The sequence below is a fragment of the Sander vitreus genome, chromosome 12 (assembly GCF_031162955.1).
Source record: "Sander vitreus isolate 19-12246 chromosome 12, sanVit1, whole genome shotgun sequence".
NCBI classification, from domain to species: Eukaryota; Metazoa; Chordata; class Actinopteri; order Perciformes; family Percidae; genus Sander; species Sander vitreus.
In genome coordinates, this window is record NC_135866.1 from 24,313,973 (window position 1) to 24,324,509 (window position 10,537).

Sequence of the window (10,537 nt, forward strand, 5' to 3'; positions counted from 1 at the left end):
GCCTTTCCACTTCTCCACAAAGCCCTTACAAAGCCTGTGTGAGCTGGCTCCTCAGCTCAGCAGTCAAATACTGCTCACAAGCTCCCCGCTTCCTCGCAAATACCTGTTTTACTATGTACTTCTTGGCTTCCTCCAGCATGCTCAATGATCTTTTCCTGTGGCAATCTGCTGTAGTAACAGCCAGCCACCAATCTTCATTTGTCCGTGTCAGAGCTCCTCTGTCCATCCTGTGAAATCCCTCCGACTGGCTGTCACCTTTTCAAACCCCATTTACCCCCTTTTCGTATGCCTCTCCCTCAAAATGTTCCCGTCGAAGTTTACTTTGTTCAACAATTGGTGTCCTGTATTCTTTCCAAGTCAGCATGACCTCTCAGCCTGTTGCAGTTATTTGTCTTGCTCTTACTTAACCCTTTTCCTTCCCTTAGTCATCTCTGCCTCTCCTCTGTTCCTGTTTTCTCCCTTTTTCTCTTACTGAATCGTCTTTCTGCTTCGTCCTTTGCGGCCCGGTAGCAAATGTTCCAAGCTGCGAACCTCTGCTTTAGACAAGCACATCTTCTGAAGCATACTGAAACCCTTGCACTTAATCTTCCTTTGATTTTTTCCACGTGTCGCTGAATTTGCCATACATATAAGCTGCCAACATGGAAAAATGTGTTTTCTTAGCATCCTAGCAAGAGTTAAAAATACTATACTATATGTGGATTTATTTCCTGTATCTCCCACATTGCACCACACATTATGCTTCACAAATAAAGCTTGTGAATTCAAGTAGAAACAAGGCAACAAATCCAACAATGTCGGCAATGTCAGCAAAGAAAAATGGCAACTGGCAGGTGTATTTACATTAACAGAGTCAGTTCTTCTGGTTAATTTCTCTTGGACTGCAACATTGTGCTTTGTCAGGGCTTTCCAACAAGACACGCATTCACACACCTTCATTTCCTCCTTACCAGAGGTAACAGTCTTTGCCTCTCCTCCTCCTGCCTCCTCTCTATTTTCTTCATCTTGTAGTTCCACTTGGGGATCTGGAGCTGGTTGTTGTTATTGCTCCGTTTGAGTTTTCCAGGCATGAAGTTCGGAGGCGGTGCTTTGCAGAGAATCACTTTGGGCACTACAATGCCTGGTCGCACGCTGCTTCTCCTCAGCATATTAAGAGGCAGGAGGCTTGCTCGTCTTATGACCACTGTGGCCATGACGTTTAGCAGCTGAGGCTGCAGGCTGGCTCTCCGATCCATCGACTTGGGGAGAAGGAGGATCCGCGAGTTCTGGAAAAATCTCTTGTTGTTGTTAAGTCTGTCTGGGCCCAGACACTTCAGCTCAGATACCCGTTGCCTCCTCAGGATTTCCTGCACAGCCTGACGACGCTTCCCGATGCACGGAGGGCTGCCTGGACACACAGTGCGGCAAGCTGTGGCAATGACTGGACTGGAGATACTGGTGGTGATGTGGACCATGTGCTCAAGAACGCCATCATCCACAGGGTTAACCTTGTTGTTGATGTAAAACCCATGAGGCCAGCAGGAAAGGGAGTTGATCAAACGCCTCCAGCAAGACTTTGGCTCTTGGGCTTGGGCCACCCGCTCCTGCACAAGAAGATCAAACATTATAATTTAAAGCAGAGGTTCTCAATCGTTGTTCAGCCAAGGACCCCTTACTGGATAGAGAGAGTACTGTAATTGTTTTACACTTCTAGTCTTAGTTATGTGAACGAACAACACAGGAGAAAATATAAAAAATGTAAAAATATGCACACCATCCTACAAAACAATGCAACTGACATCAATTCAATTAGCTGCAAGTGACACTGTATATAAACAAAATATCAAAGGCAAATCAAGAGAAAAGGGTTAATTTAAAGTGCATTTCAGAACACACACACACACACACATATTATCAAGACAAGCGTGGATTATATATCCACGCTATAATAAAGCACAGATTCTGATTACGGTAGACTATTTAAATCTATGAACTATTTTAGATTTTAAAAATGCAGTAGCCTATTACTCATTGAACTACAAAGACTTTTGTAAAAATGACTTCAGGTAATAAAATCAACCTGAGAACTTTTAACTGACTCCTTGACAGAGTGCCCTGGCCCCACTTTGAAAATGGTTGGTTTAAAGGAATCATTAATTGAAAGCATTATGTGGTGCATTCAATAGTAGGACTGTAGTCATGTAGAATGTATTAACCTCCAGCATGGGCCACTCCAGGGAGAAGGAGTCACAGAACTGCTCAGCACAGGGCTTTGACATCAGCTGATACATCAGATTGGCTGTCTCATATCGACCAGTGAAGAGAGCCCACTCCCTGGGTGTCATATTGCGACTGTTGTCCTGTGCCTGAATATCACCTCCTGGAAACACAAGAAGTTATGCGAGGGAGAATCTGTGACTAAAGCTGGACTGTAATTTGCTCTACATTTCTAGAGATTTCTAACTGATACATACATCTAATAGCTGTCAGTTGCTTGTAAGAAGAATAAAGGTTGCAATGCAAGATTTTCTAGAGTGGCTGTCCATTAACCTTAATTATTTAAAGGTATGTGTTTTACCAGCCAGCATGAGAGCCCTGACACACTCAGCCCGGCCCTGCATGGCAGCCTTCATCAAAGCTGTGAAACCGTGACAGTTCCTCCTCTCGATGTCCAGCCCAGGGAAGTAGTTGAGCAGGTAGTTCAAGATGAACGCATGACCTGCAGACCAGAGAGAGACACAGACGTGAGACTAGTTTCTGCAGTTTGGAACTAGCAAAGCTTCTTCTGATATATCTACCGATATTGTCTTTGCTTTTCTACATTTCAACTACTTTTTATTTCAACTACTTTTTTTCTTTTTGAACACTCATCAATATTAAAACTTCCCTTTTCTACCCTTTATCTCACTTCTACCGTATACCATTTTGGTTTCTATGAAAACATATTGTAGGTGGAGTTAGTGTCCATGTGTAACTTGTGGTACAGTTAAATTCCCTCCTGTACAAAGAAGACTGTAAGACTGACAGGTTTCAGGAGTGCATTTTTAACCCTGCCAGTGGAAGACAATGTTACACATAATTGGTCAGTCCACCATTTTGGTCCACTGAAATATCTCAAAAACTAGTCTTCGGATGGCCATAAAATGTGTATGGCCTTATGTATATAATAGCGTGCTAATAAGCGTGCTAATAAGCCAATAGAATGCACGATGGTGACATGGTGAACATACTGCACAAATTCAGCACAAACTAGTAATCTAAAATTAAAATAGAAAATTAGTTTTTCGTTTCCCTCAAGACACAACCATTGAAGACACACGAAGAGTTCATTTGTGAAACCAGATATCTCTGTTTTTATTTATTTTCCTAAATTATGTTTTTTTGTGTGCAATCGAGGGAATATCAATCAAACCGGTGTTCATATTAAGAATTGCTTTTATCTGTTGATAGAAGCAAACTGTTCATATGAACACTTTATGTAAATATGTAAACAACTTGCTCTCATTTATTTAGTAACTTTATATCTCCTTTCTGGAAAAGGTCAACAGTTTTGTAACTGCTAAAGTTGCAACCTGATTTCAAACTTGTATTTTCTCAGCCACAGGGGATTGAACAAGCCACTTGACTGACTATGTTTACATGCACACCAATATTCCACTATTATTCAGAATATGACAATATTCCGAATTTGATACACGTCACGTAAACATCATATTCCGGTTGGATATTTAGAATAAGGTCTTTTTCCGAATATAGCATTTTCCGATTAAGACGTGGGATATTCCAGTATTATTCCGGTTTTAGAAACATTCTTTGGACATGTATACAGCGCATTTGGAATATGTGTCTCAATCTGGGGTTTTACCGCAGTTGATGGCCTCTTACCTGTTTACTGCTTATGGTCAGCTCTATGCGTTGCAATGGTTGCTGTACACAAACCAACCAGCCAACAGTTTGCAAGGCTACAGACCCGAATAAAAAGGAGCAACACACAGCTACTTTTAAAGCTTTAGTGCGTAATTTATTTATAATATTGAACGTCCATTACATTTAAGCCATTGTTAAATGAGTTGATACAAAGCTAATCAAGACTATCAGCTCCACACAACTCTCTCTGTATTTCTCAGTATGGCTATGTTTGGAAATTGGTGTCGTCCGGCAACTTTCGCACGCAGAAACTCAAGTACAGATAATTACCTCTTCTGAAGAGTCCATTATGTTTTTTCTAATCCTCCGTGTCCTCCTTGGCTACTAGCAACTGTGTGGAGGAGGGGTGGGGGTGAAGCGCAATCACGGAAGGTTTGTATCATATGGATGCGTCGACAGAATTGTCGTCATTACTTAGAATTCCTCATGGGGGAGACAGAAACTGCACACTATAGCTTTAAACATTATCAGAGACTTGGATATCAACAGGTTTTTGGATATGTGCACACATCACTACGCCGACCTTTTCAAGAAGCTGGTTGAAGGAATGAAAGGGACGCTGTGTTTGCACGCTCCAACAAGTCCGCCACTGCTGGAAAACTTTGAAAAAATCATATTTTGCACGGCTACATATAAACAGGCATATTAGTGGACTATTTTTTCATCAGCCATGTAAACAGCTTAGTTGGAATATCGGCTTTTTCTGGAATAAGGGCAAAAAGCTGAATATTATGTGCATGTAAACGTAGTCAGTGTTGCTGATGGGATTTGAAGTCAAACTACAGCTTTTCACCATTCAGCTCCAGCTTCACATCAGCTTCTTAAACATCACAACCTTCCAAAATTGAGTAAATCCAGTCTAAATCCAGACTAATGAAATGAAATGAAACTAGTGAGCTAAATGCAGAGTTTACGCAACAGAAATCCATTAAAGAGGTCCAGCTATAAGCATACGCATGGTTGAATGGAAGGGTGAGGAGTAGGGTTAACACTGAGAGTTCACCTCGGAGGACATGGGTTTAATTCCCAACACACTTTCTACCTTTAGAGAAGGGTTTAAGGGAGAGTTTTTCTTCTCATGTATTTGACCACTGTGCTGCAGTGTGGACTCACAGTCTTGGTCCACTGTTCCCCTGAGGTGTTGCAGAGTACTTTGTCATGAAAGGGGATCAATACTTCTTTTAATGAAGCAGAAAACGAAGAGTAGTCTGCAGCTATTCATCACAGGACACAGAGAGCCATTCATCATCGTTAGCAGATGAGAGGCTGGGGTGCCGTGTCTGATACATGTGGCTGCATCACTATGAAATGACTTACCATGGTACTTTCTAATGACAGCAAATACCAATGATTCTTGCAACTGGAAGCACCAGACCTCATAATATAATCTGTGCTTTACTTTGGACCACTTTTAAAACTCAGTTCTTTGCAATAAAATGTCTACCACTGTAAAGTATGCATCAAAAGTAGTAACATAGCATGCAAGGTAACATGCCTCACTGGGAAACATACTACAGTAGATTCTTAGGAATATAAGGTAAAAAGGATATTAATGGGTTGATGAACGCACAAATTGTGACACATCCTGGAAGTCGTGTGTGTATATTTGAAGTGATAATACTTGATGTTTGGTCATGTAAACTGTGTCTGGAGTCTCTGGACAGTCATAGCCAGAGTTTTTTAGTACTAGATTTTAATGAGAAACACTAACAATGAAACTGTTTAACATTGTGATAAATGGAGGAGAAAGATAGGGAACTCAAACTCAATATGCTCTGTATCATCTCTACAGAATCTTTCTATAGATCCCGGTCAGATCATATCAATAACTGGCAATTACAGGATCATTGCACATTTAATTTCCCTTCAGTTATTTTATAAGATTATTTTGATTAAAAGTAAACAACAGTTTGTTAAACCTGGGTTTTATTTTTGTGGCTCTGGCCATTGGTTCTATCAGTTATGATAACATTGTAGCCTACTCACTGAGGTAACTACTGGAATATAGTGAAATAAACTGTTAGCCAATCTGGCTAAACTTTGCAACCTGCACAATTGTCTGACCACTCATATGTGTCCATTAGTCCATCAGTCTTGATACTTTTTGTAATTGCCTACTAAAACAAAATTAAATTACAAGACAGCACGACTGGAAGCCTGTTCATATTCTGCATGAAAATGAATTAAATAAATAACTGGGCATATTGGTGCATTTAAAACTATTTGACTTGAACATAGTGAGCAAGTAGAAGCTCTACCTCCAATTCACTATCTGTGGCTGCTAAAGTACATCCTCCGCCAGTGTGCCAGATGCTGATGGGGCTGCCCTTTCACGGATAAGGTTTGATAATAGTGCTTGCTGATGGTTTAAAAGTGGTACATCCAGGTTCCTGATCATGTCGGGAAATTACTTAAAATGAGACGGCGCAGACTTAAACCAACTACTAATTGTAAGCGTCACAAAATGGTCAAATCATTGTACATTATGGCACTTTTTATCGCACAAAATTATCGTACAAATACGTTTCGTTGCTCTGATGTCAAAGACTGCCAGTTGCTGGTAGTAGCTTTACTGTACAGACATGATGAGCTTGGTATCGATCTTGTATTTGTGCTCAGTAATTCTAGTAGAACTAAACAAACAGGACAGTTAGGGAGATCTCAATCAAGTACAGTCTGTACATGCCCACACAGTCTGGAAGAGAGGTCTAATACGTCTAATAACACCTCTGTTGGTGGACCTTTTTAAGAAATACTAGCACTAACAATCATTTAATTCAAAGGTGTATTTACCTGCTTGTGCTGCAGTAATAAGAGCGGTGTTGCCTTCATTGTCCTGCCAGTTGACATCGAGACACGGGCACTGAGAGAGGGCGATGACCACTTCCACGTAGCCATGGTAGCACGCCATAATCAGACCAGACTGAAACACAAAAACAAGAGTGCTTGAGTTTCTTTCTTTCTCTTGGTGATTTATTTTGGCTCGTAAAAACACCAAAATTGTTTCTTGGGGCTACGGGGAAGCTTATTCATAGCCATATTTCATCACAGGAGAAAACCATTGCAGTGATTCTCATAAAAATAAATAACACTTATCAGTTATGTTGCCTATAAGCACAGTTAAAGACAGCGAGTGAGTCTGTATTAGACAGGCTAAACATGGGTTTTCAACTGGAGTGGTCACTTGCCAAGCACCTATTTGTCCAAATTCCTACTGGCTGGTTTTGCTCTTATTTAAAAGGGCCATAGCTGTTAAATCAGAGTTAATGTCACTATCATATTTTTCCACAAAACACACATTAACAAAGGGGACAGGGATTGCATTTTCAATCTTTTGAGACAGTTAATACTGTTACCAGCCTTACTGGAACTGATAATAATCTAACCAGCTGATGGTGTAAAAGAATGGTAAGAAAGACATTAGACACAACCCATACCGAACTGGATCTAGTTGTGCATACTTTCTAGTCCACCGTGGTTTAAAGTTGGAAGTATAATAAGTCTTTTAGCCATAATTTCAACAGTAATGACAACATTCACCAACTTAATTGGTTGCGATCTGGCCTCACTCCAACATTGCTGAAAAGAAGTCCAGTAAAGAAAATAACAAAAGGGATGAGACAATCACACATTATCTAAACCACTCAAGGGAGCACCCCTGTAGCATCCCTCCATTTCAACTCTGACCCCATTTACAACCGGCTTTAACATGTGATCTGTATGTGAATATGCTATTTGGATAAGGAAAAACACATGTTAATTCAATGTGTATATGCACGCAGAAGGCATTGTGATCGGAATGTGATCAGATGAGCCAGACCACATGCGGAGGTGGTGCATGGATTGCATGTCGCTATCCAGATGATGTATCTAGACACAGATCGCATGTTCGTATCAGATGTAACTGGGGCAAGTAAATCAAAGGCCTGCAGAAAGGTCTCTCTGCCGGTTTGTATCAGTAACCAAATCCAAACTTGGCCTTTTCTGTCTGCAGTTGTGAAACAAAACGTTTCATTATCCACATTCTCATTCCATCCCACCAATTTAGCTGCATTTTGTTGTAGCTCCCACTGTAGTGCCAGTCTTCCCAACTGAGGTATAACAAGTAATTAATTATGCCTTCCGCACTACCCACTTCTGGGTTATAAAGCACTTCAAAAGGTACAGCTGGTTGACCAATTAAATCTTTATGAGATAATACAAGAACTTAGTTTCAACACAGAGCAAGAGGATAATTAAGATCATAAAACAATGGCATGAATTGAAGGAAATTATTTCCAAGCTTTCGCTTTAGAGAGACGAATAAGAGAGACTGTGTATTAATAATTGTAACCAAAATGACTTGACATTAGCTACCAGGCTCAGCTGGCCTGATCGCAATACCTGATGTAACTGCCAGTGAAAAGAGCAGCCAAGTTCCCTCAGGGACAGCATGATTTGTGTTGCATACCACAACACATCTTAGTAATGGGCCTTAAAGTGGTGGATTATAGGTGTATATGTATCATGAACACTGACATTTTCAAATAAATTTTTTTTGGTTTGTTTACTGAACTCACAATCACAAAATCTCAACAGTTCGTGAGTTCTGCTTGATACTTGTAAGCTGTGGACATAACACTTACAATTTAACATTTAAAAGGCTAAAGTGGTACCAAGTGGCCAATCAACATTGCCCACACGTGAACTAACAACAGATTAATTATGATTTGATGTTGTCCTTGTCTGTGCTTTTGTATGATTTCTTGTAATGGCATTAACCTGCCAGGGACTGCAGATGAAAATGAGTCTGTATGGCTAAATCTGGCACATTTACATGATGGACTCAAGTGCTCATGTTAATTAACTGCATTGTCCCTTCTTAAATAAATATACATGCAATTTTGAATAATAGGATATTCCTAGGTGCTACAACAACTCCCTACTCTAAACAGCAGGTCTTGTGTGACTATTAACAGTTGGTACCATGACCTCTAAAGAACTGTCATAATCTCACTCTTTTGACTGCTGGCCATGTTGTAGCACTGATGCTGCATATACACATCAGTTACACAGCTGTACATTAACTCTGTGGAAAAGAGGACACTCTTAATACAGATGCTACCATAATATATAATCAAAGTTCAAAAAGCCATACCTGTGCACGTTTTAACTGATATATCTCAAATCATGAGTACTTTACATAACTGCTGACTGTTTTGCACACTATACGGTTTCATATTTTTAAATGAATTTCTGCTGTAAAAAAAAATCCACACAGGTTGGTAAATTACTTTAACTGATAAAATGTTAAATAAAGTGATTAACAGTGTTTTGCTTGTATTAAGCTTTTTTTGTGTTCATCATTTTTTATCTGAAGCACCTGCCAATAACACCTTGGACATTTTTTGTAGTAAATGTTTTTTTTCCTACCTTTTGAAGCAGCCATTGGTAGTGATGGCCAAATGAAGCCTCATAAAGCTTTTTGAACTATTTTCTTTGATCACAGTTATAGTTTTGTTTTCCAAATGACACATTGAAGAGTATTAAAATCAATCTGCCCTTACCTAGATTACCATGCAATGACATTGGAAAATGAATGGAAAGCAATGGCTGCCTGTAAAGTAGTAAATACATCTAAAAACCTCAAACTCTACAGAGTTTCCACGATAGCTAAAACTTACCTAAACACTAAAACAGTTCTTTAAGACTGATGCTCATGGAACATAATGTATTTTCACCCACAGTATTATAACCTTTGTGAGCACACTTAGGTTTCCAGTGGAAAAGCACTGTAGTCTTTTGGTTTACATCAGGAAAGTTGTGAACAAAACGTAGACTTTGTTGGTTTCAAGTCAGCACTGAAAACAAAGCCAGAAGTGCCTGAAAATCATTTCATTCAAATGTGTTGAACCCAGATACCTACTCTTCTGTTCCGATCCGTCTCTTTCACTTCCTCTTCGGTCACTCCTTGTCTGATCATAATCTTGACAATGATGGTGTTGTTGTTGCAGCAGGCCTTAAAGAAGGAAATAGGTTCGGGGCTGTCAGGGCTTGGCAATCGCTGGTACATAATTTGAGACCCAACTGAATCATCATGAGGATAGAAAGAATCGTCCGAGGCAATGCTCTGCGTGTCCAAGCGATCTGGCAGGGCATCAAAGTCCAACTCCTCGAACTCTTGGTAGATATCGTCCTCATCCTCCCAATAGTTTTGCATGTAATCAACTTCAAAATCCTTGCTATCATCCTCTCCTGACACCTCACATTCATCCCCATTTTGTTCAACATTGGTGATGGATATGGCAGGTGTATCCATAGCCACTTTATTAGTCCTAAACGGACTCTCACCCTGTCCCACGCCTCTGAACACTCCATTCTCCAGAACCTTTGAACCTTCACTCTGTTCCTCTGTTATTAACACCATTTAAACCCTCCCCTTCCCCCAAACACTTTTAAATTATTGTGGCGTGCCAGGGGATTTCTAGGGAAACCTAGAGTTTATGTCCACCGGCCCGCTGCAATACATTGTCTCATCATACCAGACAGAAGATTGAATCCTGCCAGGCTATTGACCTCTATCTGTTTCCGTTTCAGTCTGGTTTTTCCAACAAATAAGCGTCACCAAAGGTCACACGAGAGGCATGAGATC

At 40.2% G+C, this 10,537-nt stretch overlaps 1 protein-coding gene across 1 annotated transcript; it reads right to left on the reverse strand.

Moving 5' to 3' along the window:
* Window positions 1-935: 935 nt before the first annotated feature.
* On the reverse strand, window positions 936-10,312 carry LOC144526116 (ankyrin repeat domain-containing protein 33B-like). The gene is made up of 5 exons (XM_078263332.1): window positions 9,812-10,312; window positions 6,700-6,829; window positions 2,558-2,698; window positions 2,196-2,359; window positions 936-1,583 (listed from the first exon to the last, which is right to left on the reverse strand). Exons 1-5 carry the CDS (start codon window positions 10,310-10,312, stop codon window positions 936-938), a joined length of 1,584 nt encoding a protein of 527 aa, XP_078119458.1.
* Between the last annotated feature and the right edge of the window lie 225 nt (window positions 10,313-10,537).

Bases quoted from the DNA above. Each gene is read 5' to 3' on its own strand.
- LOC144526116 (XM_078263332.1), bottom strand. From the start codon at position 10,312: ATGGTGTTAATAACAGAGGAACAGAGTGAAGGTTCAAAGGTTCTGGAG. The intron at 6,830-9,811 runs GTAGGTATCTGG...TTTGTGTTTCAG, and splicing joins AGACGGATCGGAACAGAAGA to TCTGGTCTGATTATGGCGTG. The intron at 2,699-6,699 runs GTAAATACACCT...TCTGGTCTGCAG, and splicing joins TATTACTGCAGCACAAGCAG to GTCATGCGTTCATCTTGAAC.